This window comes from Crotalus tigris, unplaced genomic scaffold (genome assembly GCF_016545835.1).
Source record: "Crotalus tigris isolate CLP2741 ecotype Arizona unplaced genomic scaffold, ASM1654583v1 scf7180000017666.379230911805:20528666, whole genome shotgun sequence".
Classification (NCBI taxonomy): Eukaryota; Metazoa; Chordata; class Lepidosauria; order Squamata; family Viperidae; genus Crotalus; species Crotalus tigris.
The window spans coordinates 13,282,206-13,304,125 of record NW_024096552.1 but is presented as its reverse complement, the minus strand read 5'-3'; the positions used below and the strand labels follow the sequence as shown (position 1 = coordinate 13,304,125).

General features: G+C 41.7%; 1 protein-coding gene across 5 annotated transcripts in view; it reads left to right on the top strand.

The window, feature by feature from the left end:
• The window catches only part of SUGCT (succinyl-CoA:glutarate-CoA transferase), a 389,221-nt gene that overhangs the window by 11,925 nt on the left and 355,376 nt on the right, over positions 1-21,920 (top strand). For all 5 annotated transcript variants that reach the window (XR_005555979.1, XM_039336722.1, XM_039336725.1 and 2 more), the window contains 2 exons: positions 12,846-12,896; positions 15,229-15,349. Coding sequence is in view for 4 of the 5 variants with exons in the window: in XM_039336722.1 (XP_039192656.1) it covers positions 12,846-12,896; positions 15,229-15,349 (172 nt within the window). In the remaining variant the exon portion in view is untranslated. The remainder of the gene's footprint in view (positions 1-12,845; positions 12,897-15,228; positions 15,350-21,920) is intronic.

The window sequence follows — 21,920 nt, the reverse complement described above, 5'->3', positions numbered from 1 at the left end:
CATGGAAAATTCCCACACCCATCTGCACACGAGCGCAATTGAGTAGTAGAAATGTGGGAAGTCCCCACACCATAAAAATTTTTTTTCTTCTATCTACAAAAATGCAATTCTATCCATTCTTTATGGAATGTAGCTATTGAGAAACCGATATCACAAGGCAGCAGCAACTGCATAATTTAGCATTTGTGTAGAGGAACGTTGATATTTTGGCAAGATAATCCACTTGCATATTATCTCTCTTTAACCAAACATGAGTTCTATATTCCTAAAGAATACATCATGAAAGATCACACTAAGCTTGTTGACATTCTTTGGGATTGTAAGTCAGAATACAAAAATCTTGAGCATACAATGCTTAAAAAAACCCATCGTGTTGCAAACAGTAGAGCCCTAAAAGGCATTAAAAGAATTTATTTTCAAATAAAAAAATGTCCATCGACAAATTCAGATGAAAAGATACCAGCGACTCAAATAATAGTTTCCGGAGGAGTTACTTTATCACAAGTTAGTAACATGTTTCTAAAACACGACAGTGGTATCACTACAACCAATGATATTGATTTGGATTCACATAAGATTGTTAATGTAGCAGATCCAACCAATGCACAAAATGTTGCAACTAAGAGCTATGTGGATGCTACTAACAAAGTGACCAGTGACCTGTACCTGAGTATCGGCTCTAACATAGTCAGAGCCGATACTGTACAGATCTCACATCTGGGAAAGGATTCGCCCTTGTGCTGGGAAATTTGCAAAACTGGTTGCGCTTTACCGTTGCTGAACCGCTAATGATGCAGATGCTGATTACTCTGGAAACCACACATGGATTTCTGGTCCAAGCTGCTGACCAAAACGTGTGCCAGCTCGGTACTACCAACGTAAAGATCCACAAGGACGTTAGCATGACCAGCCACAATCTCACGTTCCTCCCGGAGCCTAGCAACAGTCAAGATGTGGCAATAAAAAACTATGTGGATACTTCGCTCATATGCAACATCTACATAGACAGTATTGAATCTTCTAGCCTGCTATCAACCTGGCAGTCAGTCAGCCTAAACGCCATTTGCAAACTGGGCGTTAGCTCGTTGTTTGAAAACACTACTGATATTATTTATCTTAAATCTGCCTCCTGGAGCCTTTTGCTTTTCAGTAAAGCAGTAAAGCAGCAAACATTTGCAATAGTTCATGAGACTGTATTGAATTTAATTGTAGGTTTTATTAGAAATCAGTTCCAGTTTAGCCACACATTAAACCTATTCCACACATTAAACCTATACCTTCATTAAAGTTATGGCACAGAATCATAATGATGCTGATAATTTGAACCTGATTGTCTCATTGACAGAGAAACTGTAATGTTTTCAAACCCTATTTAGGTTTGGAAACCCAATAACAGTAGCAATCTCAGTATACTACCGACATCTTTTACCCATCAGATTGAAAGTTTAGCATCCTGTCTGAAACAACCACCACAAAAGCTTCTGTTGCAGCTGGTACCTCATAGAATGTCGCCTTGATTTGAATGTCTACAACTGACAATTTTAGTCTTTCGCTCTGCTTACATCGAACACCATGATTGGGAAGAAATATTTGAATTCTGCCGGGGAGATGTTGCTCTGTATAATGAAGTTGATCCATCCCATAGTAATTCTCTTGCCATCTGATGGGCTGGCGGTGGGCATTTGTATTTGTGAATAAACTTGTATACTGGCATTCCATATTATCTCGGCATTTTATTAATATTAGATTATCATTGAAGGCAACCAACCTATCAGCGGCATGTTCAAATAGCTCTTAAAATTTGTGAATCACCGGTTATCAATCCAGATGCAGTAACTGGAACAAAACTGCCGCTTCTAGATTTGAGGAAGAGTCCATCATCCGTTATTCTCGATCCCTTCTGGTATGTTTGAAGATACAATCCAGAACCATGTGGGACAATAATACATACAGAACCTCCCTTTTTGATGTAAATTGCAGATCCATTGATAAGTTTACTGCCTGTAAACCTGTTAATGTCCCAGTAATGAATGATGGTAATATGCTTGATAGAAGAAACTTGCCTATGGTAGCGAGCATGGGCAAAATAGCTCCAATAAATCCGTCCTCAACTTTTGTGTTGTGCTCTAGCTATGTTTTAGACATTTTAAACGTCATTCCTACACCGCTTTGGTATGCCTTTGCCAGTTTGTTAACTTGTGTTTGAGTTTATGCCAACACGTGCTCTTCTGACAAATTGGAATGCAAAAAGTGAATAGACATCGCTGATCCTGATTGAATAGCACAACTGATCTTGTCCTTTTGTCCTTTGCTAACATTTGCTTTAACATTTATGTATTATTCTGTTCCAAACTGAACAGGTTGCTTTCTGTCCAATCCAAACAGATAGATAATTCAGAAGAATAAACAGAAAATATTGCTTTTATTTCTAGGAATTCTAAATAATAACTCACTGTTATGTAGATCCATCCAGAAACATACTTTGCAATATTGGTTTATTCCCCAGGTAAATTGAGACATTGGATTTTCCCCTCTTCTCTTCCTGAGTGTCACATGTTTGTGAGGATCTCCTAACCGTGTGGCTAGGAACCATGTGGCTGGTGAACAAAGGATCCCATCTGGCTTGTGTCCAGGTAGTCTCTCAATGACCTTTGATACTCCTCCGACTGACCCATCAACATACGTAGCATTTAACCCAATAACTGCCAGACACTCCAATACACTGATACCTGCTCTCTAGTTAGGGCTACATATATGTTCCAGAATACTCCCCGCTTGGAAATTTATACTTCCACTACTAAAATAGTAAAAACATAGCGTCAAGGCATGCACTACTTATTGTTAACTAACTTGTGACTAAATAGGTAAAAACCTAGTATCAAACATGCATAACTATTGGTAAATATAAAACATGCACAATTATGAAATAGGCAAGTGTTACATCAAACAATGCATAAGACAATACATAGTTTGAGGTTTGATCTTCTGGTTTAGTCTTCATCAGCAACGGGAACAAATTGGTGATCAGCCTGGTACAAGTATCTTTGAGTCACGACCAGAGTCACATGGCTTCACGATCTGGACCTCGGCTGGGCAAACTAGTTCATCACGTGGGTGGGCCCGGTGCACAAGTCCCATGGGCCAATAGATCTGGTATGCAGTCTCGTCTCCCAGTGAGACAAGGTCTTTTTCCTGTGAAGGAAACTGGAACCAAATCTGGAACAGAAAAAACTGGAACCCAAGCTTCTCGGGAATGAGGGGACCTGGATTCACAGGATACTCAGGAACTGAAGAATCTGGAAAGACATAAACAGCTGAATCTGGAAACACAGGAACAGCTGGACTGAAGAATCAGAATCAGGAACATCTGGAAACTCAGGAACAGCTGGAGCTAAAGAATCAAGAACAACAGCTGGAACTGAAGAGGTTCAATTTTCCAAGTTGGTCTTCTTTAGCAACAGGACTAGGTTGGTGATTAGTCTGGTGTATAGCTAGTTGCTTGTCATGACTCCTTAGGCAGCATCTTAGGTTCTAGGTGTAAGGCTGCTGGGTGCCTATCACTGTTGCACAGGTGGCATTTCACCTTAGCTGTGCAGTCTTTGGCTGTGTGATCCATAGAGTCACAGCATTTGAAACATATCCTATTCTCTTTGAGTAGGGTCTTTCGGTCATCTAGGGATTTTTTCCTAAATTCTCTGCAATCATTTAGAGAGTGAAAAGACTTGTGCATTGGGCAAGTCAGGCCGTTTGTAGTTGAATGCGGATTCGAAAGAACGTTTCTCGGTATTCGTTCGTCTGGAGACTTCTTTGGGGGAGGCATGATGTCTGTTTTATACACCGAAGGGGTGGTTCTGTCCGTAGCTTGGACAGATCCCTTGGTTACATCAGGGCTGTGACTGCTTCACCCGGTCGTCGGATAGTGTGCTTCTCTGACGGGAAGGTACTGGGGGTCATTGTGGAGTTTAGCCTTCTTGCTGATAAATTTAGCGAGAACCGCAAAGGGGGGAATTTTGTTTTGGTTGTCTTCCCCGTAAGTTTGAGAAAACTCGATCCATTGTTCACATATCAACTGTGGTAGTTTGGGGATGATAGGAGTTTGTATTCTAAGCAGGTCGAGGCAAGCTAATCCCGGCAAGGTAGGATCCTGTTGTGCTGACCGTAGTTGAGTAATGAGTGATGAGAAAGTCTTCAGCTGTTGGCGGTCATTGATTCTTATGTCGGGGAAATTGAGAACGCAGTCTAGAAGCGAGGACTCCGTCACTGAGGGATCACCATAGTCCTCGTCAAGTGCGGCCCAAGCCTCTGCAAGGCCAATGTTGGAGTCGCCCAAATGGGATGCGAAGATGTCGTTCACAGTGTTTACAGATTCTGGGCCTAACCATGCTGTCAGCTGAATAAGTTCCTCGTCTGGCCCAGCCTTTTCTTTGTTAATGGCGTGCTTGAAGATATGTTTCCACAACAAGTAGTCTCTTCCAGCTTTGACTGAGAATTTCCGTACCCCTCTGGCTACCAAGTCCAACCTTCTTCCAATATACATTGGGGGATACATCGATCCTGTGTGCGGGCTATAGCTTGGTGGAGGTGGTGGATCCCTTCCGGGAGTGGGGACGTGCGACATGGCTGGCTGGTAACTTCCTTCAGCGCATTGTTGGCTGAGGGCATTTTGCCAAGCCACGTGCAAGGGACCTTGTTGGCTTGGTCTGAACTCCTCTGCTCTGGCGTTGAACTGAGGGAACTTAGGTTCCTGCTTGCTTACTTGTTGGAGGCTCTGTCTTTCTGGTAGAGTATAGCCAGTTGCCTGGTAGGTTGGCACGGCTGTTGTTCAAGACTCTCCTCTGTGGTCAGGTCTGTTGGCAGTTCCTTGGGACGCTGCCTCCAGTTGTCGCAGCAGGGACTCTAGTATGGCTCGAGCTCTTTCAATCTCTTCCCCTAGCAATGGCTGGTTCTGCTGTAGGGCCGTTGGCATTGTAGGCAGATCCATCTGATTGCCATTAGTGGTATGGTTCGGCAGGTTCCGTGGGGCAACAATGGTGTAAAGATCTTGTGGCGCTCCCCGCTGTGCAGTCGTTGCCATTGCTGGTAGTCCCATCAGGTTGTTATCAAGGGTGTGATTCAGTGGGTTCAATGGGGCAGCAACGGCGGGAGGATCTCGTGAACTAGGTGTCGCGACATCAACACTGTGGCTGACCGACGAATCTGGTCATTGAGATTCCTCTGTTTGTCTACTCGGTCTTGGGGGACTTGTGGCTGGCTGTGGCACTCTCACCTGTGCATTCTGGAATGCGCTTTGATTGCCCACGTATACCTGTACGCGGCTACGACGCTCTTCATTTTCCAGTTGCTCCCTATTTGGCAAGAAAGTGGTGTTCTGGAGTATTTTCTGAAGGACTTCCGCTCTAGCCATTTTGTTTGCCATATCTCTTTGGCTTTGAACAAGTTCAAGCTCTGCTTGGGCATCTTTTCTTTTGGCCTTAATTTTAGCTGCTATAGCTTCTATTTCGGCTTCTTCGAGTTCTATGGCTGTCAATTCCTTCTTCTTCAACTGCTCCTCTTGTGCAACACGAAAGACAGCTTTAGCAGCTTTAGCATCTATGATTATTTGCTCTTCATGTGAAATTCTGGATGCTCGGGTATGACGGGAGGATGCCTTCGAAGGGCGGGAGGCGCCTGTGACATGCAATTGTTGGGACATGCTGGAATATGCCTTGGATATGTGGTGAAAGGATGAGGCCTTTCCAGATACATGGGATGTAGCCGCATACGATCTTTGGGATGGTGCGTGTGAGGAGCGGGAAACTTCGGACTTGGCCCTGTCGACCGGTCTACCTCTCTGGTGAGGCTCGGGCTGTGGGGAACCCTGTGAGCTCTCTAGAAACTTCTTACGTTCCTTTTTTAGTAGCTTGAGGCTTTGCATCTCGCTATCGATAGTTGAGTCTCTTAATTGTTCTTGAATGTCCTCGAGTTGCCATTCAGAGCTCCTCCATTGCTCAAGGGCATCTTCTTTATCTTCTTCCAATTCACTCGCCTGTTCAGGGGAAGCTGCTCCTGAGGCTCTTGGTAGAGTTGGAGTAGTTTCCTCCAGTGTCTTTCATGGCGCTTGTAGTTTGACTCCCATCTTTCCATCAGATGTGAGTGCATGACTGCTGTGGGATTTCTTTGTTGTCTTAGATCGTATTGACCCTGAGATGTTTTTGGCTTTGTTGAGGCTTGAGCTTCAACCTCTGCATACGGGTCAAGGTTGGCTGTTTGTAGCATCTCTCCTTGACTGGCTGGTTGGAGTGTGTCAACTAGACTGGTTAATTGAATCCCTTCATCCAAATCAATAAGACACTCAGCCATGGTTAGGATAGGTTCAGTGTTCTTCTCAGCGATTTTGAAGAGAATTTGAAGAACTTCTCTCTTTGACCACTAGGGGTCACTTGCTGTGGGTCAGTTACCAGGGTGCTCTGGCTTTGAGGTTCACCCTTTGTCCATTAGAGGGCTTTCTCTGGGTGCGGTTAAAGGCTTGCATGTAGTGCCTCCCTTAACCACTAGGAGGTGTTTGAAGAAAGGCCAGCCAAATTCTTCCTATTACCACGTTACTGCTACTAGCCACTGAGAGAATGTAGAGGTACAAACTCTCACCTGGCAACCGTACTGCTAGTGGCCACTGAGAGAATGTAGAGGTACAAACTCTCACCTGGCTACTATTGAGTTGCAGGCTGTGACCCTGGGTCATCAGCTGTGATGATAAGCAAGTGAATTGGCTTCGCTTTCTTCTGCCTAAGGTCCCTCAAACTGGAACAGCTCGGTGTTCAGCTTGAGTGAGTGAGTGAATGCTTCTGGTAAGTTCACTCTGTGCTCTCTAGGGGGTGTTGGTAGCTTAGGATAAGTTCAAGTAGCTTGCACTCTAACTATCAGATTCACTGCAATGCTATTGGGGTTGGTTCTGCCTTTGTAACTAGATACCTTGTCCCATAACATTGGCTGAAATTCCAAGCTGTGGCTGGGAAGGAGATTAATTGCTTTCCTTAGTGACTTGTTGCTAAAGCAACTGGACTAATAAAACAGCATTCAGCCGGAGAGTTACTTGCCCTTTTATAGCCCTCAGGGGCCTCTTGCTGTTCTCTTTGGTGTTAGAAGTCAGGCTTTACATGCAAGAAACAATAGTGTAGATTTTTTTTCTTTTTCTAGTTTGTAATGTGAATTTCACAATATTTCCTTGCAAACAGATCCAGAGGTAATTTAAAAACAAACACGAAGCACTTTATAATTTACTTTGAAGCGTTGGCTAGCAAGCAGAATTTGACTGGTAATGAATCTTTGCCAGCAGAGGCTTCTCAAACAGCGAATTAGCAAAACAACGCCTCTGAATCACTCCTTGAAGGCTGTCTTTAACACAAAGGCATTGGCTTTGCTATCTGAGAGATTACTTTGCAGGCAATTGAAGGAGATTAGTCACATCGAGTTACTACTTGCAAGAAAGTATCTGCTTTACTTCCTTAAGGGTTAATGTAGAGAAAAGGCTAACAAATTTGATTCTCTTTTTTTAAACTGTTGCAGCTTTGAGAGGAGAATTAATCTTTGTCAATTTACTATTCTGTTCCAAACTGAACAGGTTGCTTTCTGTCCAATCCAAACAGATAGATAACTCAGAAGAATAAACAGAAAATATTGCTTTTATTTCTAGGAATTCTAAACAATAACTCACTGTTATGTAGATCCCTCCAGAAACATACTTTGCAATATTGGTTTATTTCCCAGGTAAATTGACATTGGATTTTCCCCTCTTCTCTTCCTGAGCGTCACATGTTGGTGAGGATATCCTAACCGTGTGGCTAGGAACCTTGCGGCTGGTGAACAAAGGATCCCATCTGGCTTGTGTCCAGGAAGTCTCTCAATGACCTTTGATACTCCTCCCACTGACCCATCAACATACGCAGCATTTAACCCAATAACTGCCAGACACTCCAACACTCTGATACCTGCTCTCTAGTTAGGGCTATATATACGTTCCAGAATATGTATCCACTCATTTTATATGTGATTTTTGGATAGCTCTTTGCCTTGTAGGTTGATAAGTTTCCCATCTTGATCAATAAGTTTTGTTTCCATCACTGAAATTGTGCTTGTGGTGATTGGAAGGTAAACCAAGTTAGCCGTTTCTTCGATGATCTCGGGAAGAAACTATATATAATACTTTCTGTTGTGCCATTGGTGTACGATGATCCAATTATATCATTGGCTACTCTAATGCTGCTTATATTAACTATGTTAATGATGTTCTCTGACTCATACCCTTCTGTGTACACTTGCAAGGTGAAGCCTAATACAATTCTAATAGAATTTGCTGTCATAAAGTCGATTCTGTATTGAGATGCTATATCAAGTACAGACTTTAGTGTGTTGTTTTTTGGCTCTATGGATATGTAATAATTGTTTGCGACAGAGTTATAGTGTCCTTTTTCTTTCATGATTTTCTGTATGTAATCGTTTATGTCTGTAATTTCATACAACCCTTCCGGCACATTTATGTCAAGCCACGTTTTCAGTTATCCGATGAGTACATTGCTTGCATCAATGTTTGGGAACGAATTATATGCTTCGAGATTCACTAGAGCCATTTCATACTTTTTGTTTTTATCTAACTGGATAAGCGGTCTAAACTTGGTTTTAATTTTAATGCTTTTTTTCACTGAACAATATGAAGAACTTGTGAAATCCTGATCTGTATTTACCCCTTTCTTTCTTGCTCGATAAATCTATAACAACAAACCCATGCAGCTGCTCCCACGTGGTTTCACAAAGTCTTCTAAACTGTTCAATAGGCATGTCTCTTGATGCATGATCGTAATAGATATGATTAACACTTTGTGGAAATAGATGAAATTTACATTCCTTTTGATGGTTTGCCTTGGAAGTTCGAAGTAGTCTTGTGTGAGGTAAAAGCAGTCTACATTGCTATGACATCCCCTCGTGTAATATGCTTCACATTTGTTTTGCTTTTCCAACAGAAGATCATCAAACATCATCAGGTTCTTCTTTGTACCGCTTAGGTCTCCTGGGTCTGGCACATCATCCGCTGTTTCAAAGAACTTGCATTCTATGTTGGCCAATCCAACTGAGTCTTTAGCTATTACTTCAGTTAGCCATGTGAGGATAGATTAAGACTTATAAATCTCATCTTGATTAACAATCTAATGGTTCATTTTTTTTGACAATTTCTCTTTGAATGCTTTCTTGATGATCCTGTACTTTGGTTGAAACAGAGATGTGCCAAATACTTGTAGGTTGTTGTAGTCTTACCATCTAGGGCACAGGTCTGCAACCTTCGGCTCCGGAGCCCCATGCGGCTCTTTGAGCCTTCCCCTGTGGCTCCCAGCCTCCTCTGCCATTTGCAGAGAGAGACAGAGACAGAGAGAGGCACTTGCGCTTCCCTGCTTCTCTCTCTGTCTCTGTCTCTCTTTGTGTGTGTGTGTGTGTGTGTGTGTGCATGTATGTTTGTGTGTGAAAGAGAGTGGACTCACAGTGTTCTCTGACAAGCTGAAAAGTTTTGGGGGCAGGGCTCCTCCCTTTGCTGCGCCTCTGCAGGAAGCAGGAAGCAGGAAGGGCAGGAGAGAGCTAGCTAGCCCAGCTATGCTGACTCAGGAATTCTGCATACAGTATATCCTTTTTATCTTCATTTTAGATATCAAAATGGTTTTGCGGCTCCCAGTGTTTTGTTTTCGATGGGAAAAAATGGCTTTTTTAGTGTTTTGGGTTGCCTATCCCTGATCTAGGTCGTAAGAGAAGATTCAACATAAGAGCTGTTTTTCCACAGCTGCTCCTTCCAACGATGAGACCTCTTATCGATCCCGGAAGAAGAGGGCTGTTAAGCCTTTTCGACCATCCAGCATTCCATGACAGATCTATTAGCTCCATTTTACATATAAAATAAATTATATTTAAAATATATTGTATGAGGTGTAGAAGCAAGACTGCAACAAATGACCTTCAAAACAAAAACAAAAGACCCATGCTTTGTGGAAAGTGTGCTTTGTGTAGCATGACGAAGACACAGTTTGTGAAAGCGAGTATAACCGGCGGTGACTTGGTTTCGTCATTGAACTCTATCACTATTAAGATAAAGCTTCTGTGGGGGAAATTCCCAGGTGAGATGCATATTCCAGGAATGAATTTTGCCAGACCTGGTACTTCTTCAACTACACCTCTTCTTCGAATATGTGGCACATAGTAGCTGAGGCATATCTCTGCATCATCTTTTATAAATATCACCTTCTTTGGAAACTTGAATTGTTGATATATATCCTTGTTTTTCACAAGCATGTTGATGAATATCTGTGCTACATCATCGTTTTCATTCTCGGCGGTGAATACAACTGGGTCTTGTTTATATACAGTATCATCGAAACATAAGGTATCAAAACAAGCATGGAATGTGCTTCTGATACTTGTTCATGTAAGACTCTTTGGAGTTTGGTTGGCACATATCCATCAGTTTAATGAACGATTCAAAATCTGCATACATTACAAACAGCACCCTCATCAACCTATTGTAGTTCTCAAAAGATAGCATTATGTTGGCTTTAGGGAGTTCTATCTTTTGGGCTCTGTTCAATGAACAACACTCATGTTTCTTAAGAGCCTCAATCTTTTAGTAACTGGTCAAACATCTTTTGCAATAGTGCATTGTGTGTTGTGATTTTTCTGTTCTCTTTGTCATCAGTCTGTTAAGTTCATTATCTAGCAATAGTGCTTCTTGATGCTGTCGGAAATAAGCAGTAGATGAACAACTTTATCACTTTGGTGCTTGGACACCATGGGGTATACATATGTCGACTAACCAAAGACATTAACGCTGATGTTATTGTTTCTTTCAAACTGCTAATGACATTTTTTGTCAATAGCAACAGGGAATTCAGTACCACTCCAATTTAGCTTCTCAACTTATTTCCTCAATTCATTTGTTATTCTTTTAGGATTATGGTCTGCTGGATTCAATGCTCGCATCATGCACCATTTGAAACATTGGTTGTCTTTATTTTTCATGTTGACAATCGCTTTTTTGTTTGCCAAAACAGGTGGAAGCGGAATGTACGACTTACTCTTTAATGGTTTGTACGCGACAGTGTTTATCTCCAACCTTTGCATAGCCTTCAACTTCCAGTTACTACCTCGCATCTGAAATATTGCCATTGACTCCATTATCTTGTCAACAGCTTTGCTATATAATTCACTGACATCGGTTGCTTCTAATACAACTTCTGTCTTTGAATAAAACGGAGCATTGGTGCTGATAACTTCTCTCCTTTTCATATTGTCACACTCCACCTTGCAAGAAAGAACCAAGTTAACTTTTGTCATGCGATTATTAGCCAGCAGATTTACAACTTTGTTTCTAACCCTTCTTAGAAATGGAATTACGTCGACTCCTTTAATACTGTCAATAACGTATTGCTTTGCGAATCCTTTGATTGCCAACTTGCTTTGTCTGACCCAAACCTTGTTTTTGTAAACCTTGTTGAAGATAGATTTGACTTGTGTTTTGAGCACTTTGAGTTTTTCATTCACAACTCTCTTTGGTTCTTTGGATATATAGCTAATAATCCAATCAGCAAATGTATTGATTTTCTTGATAACTGAAGCTGGCATTGATGTAATAAGAATAATCTGTATATATAGAATTGGCTCATCGAATCTTGCTGTAGTACCATTAAGTAGAACCATAAACTCAGCCTTTCTGAGCTTTGAGTAACCCCGCAGTCCCTGTTGTTTTGCAATGGCATGCAACTCACGAACAGTTACTTTGTTAACCATTTTATAGTAGGCAAGAAATTTGTTTAAGGCATATTCAATTTTGGAGTCCAAAAATCTGTTAGTTATCAACCATATTTATCTCGTATCTTTCTCTCCATATTTTACCATTGTAATCATTGAAGGCTTTTGTTGAACATCTTAGTGCACGTCTATCCTTGAAGATATTCAGTTTCAATTCCTGTTTCTCTATCTTTAACTATCACTTTCATTGGGTTATTGCGGATCTAGTTAAGGTGTGCATACTTTGGGTTTTGTGGTATTGCAGGAGCTTCAGTAGGAACAAGCCCTCTTTCAACGAGAAGTTTCAAGATCTCTGTTTTTTTCATAGTCATTATGCCTTTGATCTTGTTGTCTTTCATTATCTGCTTCAGGGCAGGAAGTGGATATTTCCTTTTAAGGAACTCATCCTTTGGGTTCACAATCTTTTGTGGCTTTTGCGGCTTTGTGAGAGCTCAGCAGGAACAAGCCTTCTTTCAATGAGAAGTTTCAAGATCTCTGGTTTTTTCATAGTCTTCACGCCTTTGATCTTGTTCTTTCATTATCTGCTTCAACTTTGGAAGCAAATATTTCTTTACCATAGACATGTCTCTTTTGTTATATACAGAAATAAATTTTAATGCATTTTCCTTTTTGTCTTATAGGTGGATAGCACAGATTTTTCTAGTGTAGGGATTTCCCATATTTCTACTACTCGTCTGCATTTATGTGCGGGTGTGGGAATTTCTCATAATGTCATTGGTGGATGGGTAGGGGATTTCCCATGATGGGCAGAGTTAATTCTCACATCTCTACTACTTGTATGTGCTTATGCATGGATAAGCGTATGTGGATGAGGCTAATTCTCAAAAGTGTGCCAGAGGGCTCCTATCTGTACTACATGTATGCATATACACAGCATTGTTTAAAGGTGAAACAGCTATTAGATGTGATTGATTCATTCTTTCATTAATGTTCTAAGTGGATTTTTTTTCAATAATGTTCTGAATTGATAACTGAATAGAAAGTTGTTTTTATATTATTAAGAGAATTACATTTTTCCTTTTTACTAGAGTATAGCTGTTAATATGAAGAAGGCCAAGGGAGCAAAGATAATTAAAGAGGTGAGTTTAAATTGAAAATAAATCCTTGCATATCAAAGGAAAGTTTGTGGGGGAGAAAAAGGTCAATCAATTCCAACTTCTCGCGAAAAAAAAAGATCTCACGAAGTTGGAATTGATTGACTTCCCCCCCCCAACTTCTTTTGTTTCCCTGCACACGGCGGCGGATCATGAAGGAGAAAAGGGCTGGGAGTCAGGTAAGGAAAGGCATGGGTTTTGATGGCAGGATGCCCACCCGCTTCACCACCCTCTCTCCCCGAGCCTCCGGTGCTCCACCTGCCACCTCAGTGCCCTTCCTGCTGCTTCCCAGCATGGCTGCCCAGGGACTACAGGGCCTGGCCTGGCATGGGAAGGCACACATGACCCACCTGTCTGCTTCATCATCCTCCCTCCCTGAGCCTCTGGTGTTCCACCTGCCACCTCAGCGCCCTATCCACCACCACCCAACATGGCTGCCCCAGGGCTGCAGGGGCTGGCCTGGCATGGGAAGGGCATGCCTCCCTCCCGCCCGCCTGTCCCAGTACCGTACCTGGTTCGCCACCATGCTCTCGCAGCTGCATTGCTTCTCCACTCCATGTACAAGCCCCGCCCCACCCCCACGCATTCTTGACCTACCAGCACAAAGTAAGTTGTCCCCGAAAGTATATCCTAGTGCTTTCTTCAGAGCCCAAAAGAAATCAAGACCGGGTCTTACTTTCGGGGAAACACAATAGATTGTTGTCAGACCTGCCCCAGTTTTCTCTCTCAGGAAAGTAGGACTTGTGACTCCGTTTAATTGAAGCAAAGAAACTTTTACTGAAAGTAACTGGTTGCAGTAAAATCAGGCAGAATATGGTGTTCCTATGCAAAATGCAAAGCTATTCTTTCAAACTCCCAATCTCTCCTTTCATGACTAGTCCCCTGGCCAGCCAATGTGATGCTAGTAAGGTGTTTTGAGAAACTGGGATGTGAAGCTGTTAGCAATCTATTCTCAGAGCAAAAGACCTTGAAGATCCTGGTAATAGCCAGTGTGGTCTTGTTACTTTCCCCCCTCCCCATCACCTTCCTTTTTCCAACCATTTGATACACATGTGTGGATTGCCCCAAATGCTTCCCCCCTCTCTTCCCCTTTGATGGCAGGAGCCCGGCAAGGCTCCAGGCCGACAGTGGAGATCTTGACAATTGTGCCCATCCAAAACTTTGTGAATCACTAATGCTGCTGTTCAGATATTAAAGGAAAAATAAAAATATACCTTTAGTACATCCTGAGTGGTTACCCAACTAATTCCAAAATTCACAGTAATGTCTGTATAGGTTAAGTCTACCAGTAAAAAAAGAATACCATTATAATTATAGATGCAGAGTCTTTAAAAAGTGATATGAAAATAAGGATACTTTTTAAAATCACTGAATAGTTCTCTCCATTACATTTTTTAAGCATCTCTTTCAACATTGTCATTTTAAGGAAATATTTTTATCAGCAAACTAAAATTCTTTTTAACTACTGGTTAGAAAAAACCCACAACTAAAGTTGAAGTTGAAAAGAACTTTCTTGGTCCAATAATAGATTGGGAAGAATAATTGATGAAAGAACTTTCTTGGCCCAATAATAGATTGGGAAGAATAATTGATGGAAAAAAATTGGGATATTAAGTCTTTGGTGAATGTAGCCACAACCAATATGGAGTAAAATGTCTTCATTTTGAGAAGCAATCTCCAACACATTTTCCCATGGCTGCATAACACACATTATTCATTCTTCCTTTCTCCCCTATTCTCCCACATGCAGACCAAAATAATACTTTGAAACAGATTTAGTTTATGTTAATAGATTGATTTTAGTTGGTATATGTGTTTGTTCACACATGTGTAATATTTTTCTGCAACATTATGGAATAAAGGATTCGCTCTCCTTCCTTTTCTAATAGCAACTGTTCTTAAAGATGCCTTGCAGCTTCAGTGATATCATTGGAGCCTTTTTTCAGGCATCATGGAATTAGAGAATATTCTCTAAGCTGCTGCATACACGATCTATGGATTAGAAATTGCTTATGCCTTGGTTCCATAATCATAGATTAAATGTGATTATTACAAAGTAAAGAAATAATTTAAATGAGCAAACCAGTCAGCTCTGTTAGGCTCTTCTTATTCTTGAGTTTCAGTTTTAGGACTGATATTTTAAGAATTAATTGCTATGTTTTATTTCTATAGAGATAAATTCAACTCTATAGAACACAGATATGCTAAAACTGTCTTGTTTACTGAGATTTTAAATTGTGTTTATGGTTTGTTGTTATTGCTGCTGAATGCTTGGAAATTTGTTAAGAGTCTGACTCATTTCCACTTTAAATTTCAGCTGGCAGCTATCTGTGATGTGCTTGTGGAAAACTATGTCCCTGGAAAACTGGCTGGAATGGGTCTAGGCTATGAAGACATCAACAAAGTTGCACCTCATATTATTTACTGCTCAATAACAGGTATTTAATTTCAGCAGTACTGAAATTAATGACAGTATTCTGTCATTAGCTTTTTTTTCTTTGAAATTTTATATGGTTTTATTTTTAATTCTTGTGATGAAAAATGAGATAATATTCCATTCCTTATTCCCAGAATGTCAAATGCAGGAAAGAACAGGGAAATATAAATAAGTTTTAAACTATAAATTATTTTAAAGTATGATTTTAGACCAAATTTGTATTATACTTATGCAGGTAATCCCTGAGTTACAAGCGTTCACTTAATGCTCGTTCAAAGTTACATGATGAGTACCCTTAGTACTTACAAGCAAGTCCTGTAGTTATGAATATTGCAGCACCACGGCAGCCATTCACCCATACGAGCAACCGCAGTGGCTCTGCAACATTCAACCTGGTTATTCCCTCCCTCCTGACCCCTGCCATGGGGTCTCCCTAGGCCCCAGGCTTTCAATACTCACCCTGCGAAGTTTGAAATCCTTTGTTTTCTTGGCTGCTCCAGGCCTTTGTTGCATTTGCAGAGAATGGAGGCCTAAAATAATGCAAGATCATGCGAAGTCAGTGGGGCGAGATCTCACGTTATTGATCTTGCTGATCTCATGGTACTTTAGGCCTCTGTTCTGTGCAACAAAGAATGGAACCAAAACTAGGGGACGCTTCCACGTACCTCTGGAGGCTGGATCGAGGCTCTAGAGGCATTTTCCAGGCCATTGTCACCTAGATCTGAGACCGGGGAATGTTTCCATTCCTCCCCATGGCTCGATCTGGGCTCCAGAAGTGTTTTCCAGGCTACTGCTGCCTACATCTAAGGCTGGGAAATAATTCTGTACCTTCTAGGTGGCCCAATCTGGGCTCTGGGGGCATTTTCCAGGCCACTGCTGCACGGATTTAAGGCTGGGGAATGCTTCCGCGACCCCCACAGCTCAATCTGGGCTCTGGAGGCCTTTTGCAGTCGTTGCCCCCAGATCTAAGACTGGGGAATGCTTCCGCGCCCCCATGGCCCAATCTGGGCTCCAGCGGCATTTTCCAGGCCACTGCTGCCCAGCTCTGAGGCTGGGGGATGCTTCTGCTCCCTGCCGCACCTTGATCTGGGCTCTGGAGGCATTTTTCAGGCTGCTGCCCCTGGATCCAAGGGCGGGGAATGCTTCCGCTGCCCTCCACAACCTCAGCCGGGCTCCGGAAACCTTTTCCAGCCTGTTGCCACCCAGATCTAAGGCTGGGGAACACTTCTGCACCCCCTGTGGCCCCAATCTGGGCTCCGGAGGCCTTTTCCACATCTAAGGCTGGTTAATGCTTCTGTGCCCTCCCTGCGGCCCAATCTGGTCTCCAGAGGCGTTTTCCAGGCCCGATTGTGCTGCGGGGGTGGTGGTGGTGGTGGTGCTGCGGAAGCATTCGCTAGCCTCAGATCCGGGCAGCAACGGCCTGGAAAAGTACCTTTGGAGCCTGGATTGGGCCACAGAGGAGGCATGGAAGCATTCCCCAGCCTCAAACCTGGACAGCAGCAGCCTGAAAAAGGCCTCCAGACTCCGGATTGGGCTGCGTAAGCGTTCCCCAGCCTCAGATCTGGGAGCAGCGGCCCAGAGAAGGTCTCAGGAGCCCGGATCAGGCCACGGCGGGGCAGCTTAAATCTGGATGGCAGAGACCTGGACAAGGGTTCTGGAGACCGGATTGGGCTGCCGGGGAGGGGGATGCGGAAGCATCCTCCGGCCTCAGATCCGGGCGGCAGCAGGAAGTGTGGCAGAGAGTAGACGGATCTTTTCCAGGTGAGTTCAGCACGGCAGGAAGAGAGGGGGAAGCATGCGGTATCTTAGTGGATCAGGGCAGCCTTGGGGGCCTGTTCCATCACTAGGCCTTTCATGGCCTTCCCCACCGTGAGATACCTCATGTTGGCTAATGAGTCGTGTGCATTTTAATGAACAAGGGAGTGATCTCATTTGAGGTACGAGATTCACTCTACGAGTTATGAGTGGAATGGGCAGGCTCCATTACACTTGCAACTTGAGGACTACCTGTAGTGAATTGTTCATATTGATATAATACGATATTTTTAGATATTTAGCATCCAGTTTCATGGAAATATTAAAGACTTTCTGTAGGACTGATGCTATAATGGGAGAATCCTTGTTCGTATTAGATCTCTCACATAAATGACTCAGGAGAGTCGTCATAGCTTCAGTTTGGCTTGTGACTTTTGACAGCATTCATCTTAAGCCAAAATATGGATGACTAATGGCCTCTGTGTGAGGCCTATAATATTTCACTTTGTATGAAGTGAATTTAAACCAGTGTCTCCTTAACATTTTTCATTTAAATGAATATTCTTTTGTTTGTGTAACAATTTTTTATAATTCCAAAGAAATAATGCACATGTTGCAAAGAAATGTACTTATTTATAAAGAAAAAAATAATTTTAAATTGCTTGACTACCAATTCATGAACAATTTTGATTGCCACTTTTTCTCCTTTGGCTCAAATGCTTAAGTATTTGTATGTACTTAGTCTGTAAATGTAAAGATGCTAAGAAAAAAACTCAGGCATATCTTGAGCAGAGATTTGAAGCTGCTGCAGAACTGTTTGTCACAGCTTGAGACAGCTTGAGAGTCTCTGGGTGTTTATTGTTTTTTTTTATACTTTTTACATAAATAAGCTGTAATTGACATTTTACATTCATAAGTTTAACCTTTAGATGCTGACATAAAATTTCTTCATTGGAAAATTCCTTCGTATAAGCAACTATTTTTTAGTAACATATTACCTGTTCAGAGACCAGGTAAAAACAAATACAGGGAGATGAAAAGCAAAAGGAACTAACAAAGACAGGAAGAGATAAGAGGGAACTTAAGCATATTATTTATTTAGATAGGTGAGATATTAAGTCAAAAGGGGATGACCTTCTGGCTGCTTCATTGGGACAAAGGTTATGAGGTTTGTGGGGGGGGGAAAGCATGGCAGCTTGCTGCGCATGCTTTTTTTTCCCCCCCACATGTAAATCTATGCATTTCTACTGATCCTGGGGAATCAATAATAATCTGTAATTAAATTCATGTGTAAATTTTATTTCTATACTTTTTGGACTCAGTGCTCTTTAAGAATCTGAACTTTGTTGATCAGCAGATAACATTATGATATTAAAGCCCTGCAGTGATGGAATAAAGCCATGATATTGCTCACTGTTTTTACTTGCCACCACTAACATTGATTCCTCTGTGTTTTATATTTCATTCCCTTGTTTTCCATGTGGTCATCTTTGGTGCTTTATTAGCCTGGTGCCAACAAATCATCTATATATGAAAATATGTTTGGGTTTTTGTATTAAAAGAAATGTTTCATCATCTGACACACATATTGTGGTCTGGCTGCTTTGCCCTCCATATATATAAAACCTACATTCATAATTTCAGCTATGATTGCTTGTCTTGCATAGCACAATCTGTGCAATTTTGGAATATACATGTTGTGTACATGTCTAGCTGCTGTTTAAATGTCCCAAAGATTGTGGTTGTTCCAGGATCTTATGCCACCCTGAAGGATTTTTTTTTAATTTGAATTACTGGATTCATTGCATAAGTGCAAGAAGTTATATAGGGCCTGCTAGGCAATTCTTAGCTGTTTTTGAAGTTCATGCAAATTTTCCATATCATTCACTTATGTTTATTGATTCTGTATTTTTTTCAATTCTTTTCTTTATAGACCTGAAATATTTTAATTCTATCTATATGTTGGCCTTCTCTCAGATAGTTTATCTTATTGCCATAATACAGGTAATCTTCGATGTATGACCACAATCGAGCCCAAAATTTATGTTGCTAAGTGAGAAATTGGTTAAGTGAGTTTTGCCCCATTTTATGACTTTTCTTGCCACAGGGTCATGGAATATAAACAATAACAAAAATAGTGCCATAAACACTATCAAAAATAGTGCCATAAAAAACAAAATAGAAACACAAGTTAAGATAGGCAAGAAAATGGTAAGTGAGCACCTATCCAGCCTAGATGAGTTCAAATCGCCAGGACCAGATGGATTATACCCCAAGGTTCTCAAGGAACTGGCAGATGTGATATCGGAACCACTGAACTATATTTTTCAAAGATCCTGGAACACAGGGGAACTACCAGAAGACTGGAAAAGAGCTGATGTAGTTCCCATCCTCAAAAAAGGAAAAAAAAATGGATCCAGGAAATTACAGACCTATCAGTCTGACCTCAATACCTGGGAAGAGCCTGGAAAAGATAATCAAACAACGAATCAACAAACACCTAGAGGCAAACAGTCATTACTAAAAGCCAACATGGATTTGTCAAAAATAGATCATTCCAGACAAATCTTATTGCATTCTTTGACCAAGTGACAAAATTAGTGGATCAGAGGAATGCTGTGGACATAATTTACTTGGACTTCAGTAAGGCATTTGATAAAGTAGATCACAACCTACTACTTGACAAGATAGAAAAATGTGGGGTAGACAGAATCACCACCAGATGGATCCGTAGCTGGCTGACCGGCCGTACTCAGCGAGTGGTCCTCAATGGAACTGCATCTATATGGAGGGAAGTGTGTAGTGGGGTGCCCCAGGGCTCTGTTCTGGGCCCAGTACTCTTCAACATCTTCATCAACGATTTGGAGGAAGGGATAGATGGGGAACTCATCAAATTTGCAGACGACACCAAGCTGGCAGGAATAGCCAACACTCCAGAAGACAGGCTTAAGATACAGAAGGATCTGGACAGACTTGAACACTGGGCACTAACTAACAAAATGAAATTCAATGGTGAAAAAAGCAAGGTTCTACATTTAGGCAAGAATAACCAAATGCACAAGTACAGCATAGGTGGCACCATGCTCAATAGTAATAACTGTGAGAGGGACCTCTGAGTCCTAGTAGACAATCACCTAAATATGAGTCAGCATTGTGCTGCAGCTGTCAAAAAGGCCAACACAGTGCTAGGCTGCATTAACAGAGGGATAGAATCAAGATCACAATGCCTTGGTAAGGCCACACTTGGAATACTGCATCCAGTTTTGGTCACCACGATGTAAAAAAGATGTTGAGACTCTAGAAAGAGTACAGAGAAGAGCAACAAAGATGATTAGGGGACTGGAGGCTAAAATATATAAGGAACGGTTGCTAGAATTGGGTATGTCTAGTTTAACGAAGTGAAGGACAAGGGGGGACATGATGGCAGTGTTCCAATATCTCAGGGGCTGCCATAAAGAAGAGGGAATCAAGCTATTTTCCAAAGCACCTGAAAGCAGGACAAGAAGCAATGGGTGGAAACTAATCAAGGAGAGAAGCAACCTAGAACTAAGGAGAAACTTCCTGACAGTGAGAACAATTAATCAGTGGAACAGCCTGCCTCCAGAAGCAGTATATGCTCCAACACTGGAAGTTTATAAGAAGAGACTGGACAGCCGAAATGGTGTAGGGTTTCCTGCCTGAGCAGGGGGTTGGACTAGATGACCTCCAAGGTCCCTTCCAACTTTACTACTACTACTATTATTATTATTAGTATTATTAATTGTAGATGGCTTGGTAGCACCTGTTATCAGTGACTTAGCCACAATTTCAGATAGTTGACCTTCTGCCAGATATATTATTACTACTATTACAGTCGTGTCAGTAACCCTAAAGTGCTCCCAGGTTAAAGGGATTAGCTGATGGCATCAGCATTGCCTGGGGGATGCCAGTTAGGGACTCCTTTTGTGTTCCTATTAAGCTGCCCTTTGAAGTGATATCTATCTACTTGCGGTTACCCGCTTTCGAATTTCTAGGTCAGCAGGTACTAGAACGGATGGAGCTCATCCTGCCATGTACAGCAATTGGATCTTAATTGCAAGCTTGCTGACCATCAGTCCAGTGTCCTAACCACGAGAGCCATCTACTCAACCAGAGATACTAAATAAAATATCAATTCTAACACACAAAATCCAGAGTAATCTGATGCTATATCTTGTCCATAAGTAAGGAAATCAGACAGTTGATCCTGTGCAAAGATATTTTTATGTGAAATATTTCTAGTATACAATCATTTGCTCCCTGCCTCCTTGGCAGGTGCCAAAACTTACGTGTCCTTTTTATCTAAACTGTACAAGTAGAAATAGATATAAGGCTCAAACGTGAGAATGATTGCAATAAAATGATGCATATTCTACAGTGAGTACAATTAATAATAATTAATGCTTAATTTGTGTAAGAATAATTGCATATAAATTGTCTCAGCTGTCTAAGTAAACCTTTTGATGTATTTTATATTGTAGAAAAAGAAAAAAAATGTCCTCTTCAGGTAGTCCTTGATTTACGACAGTAACAGAGCCTCTCCATTCATGTTGGAAATTGAGGACTACATTAAATGAAGTGCATAATTAAAGACCTCCCTGTCTGTTTCCCCCAATGCATTTATTAAATGGGTCAAATGCATGGGTTATTAGAGGATGGAGTGACTCAGGGATGGGGGAAACTGTGGGAGGCTTAGTGCAGGCACAGGCACACCCGGGAAGTCTCCCTCCCGTGGGATATCCCATGCTCTGCTTTCTGTCCCTTTGGTTCCCCAAAGACCTATGGGCCTCCTCCCCACT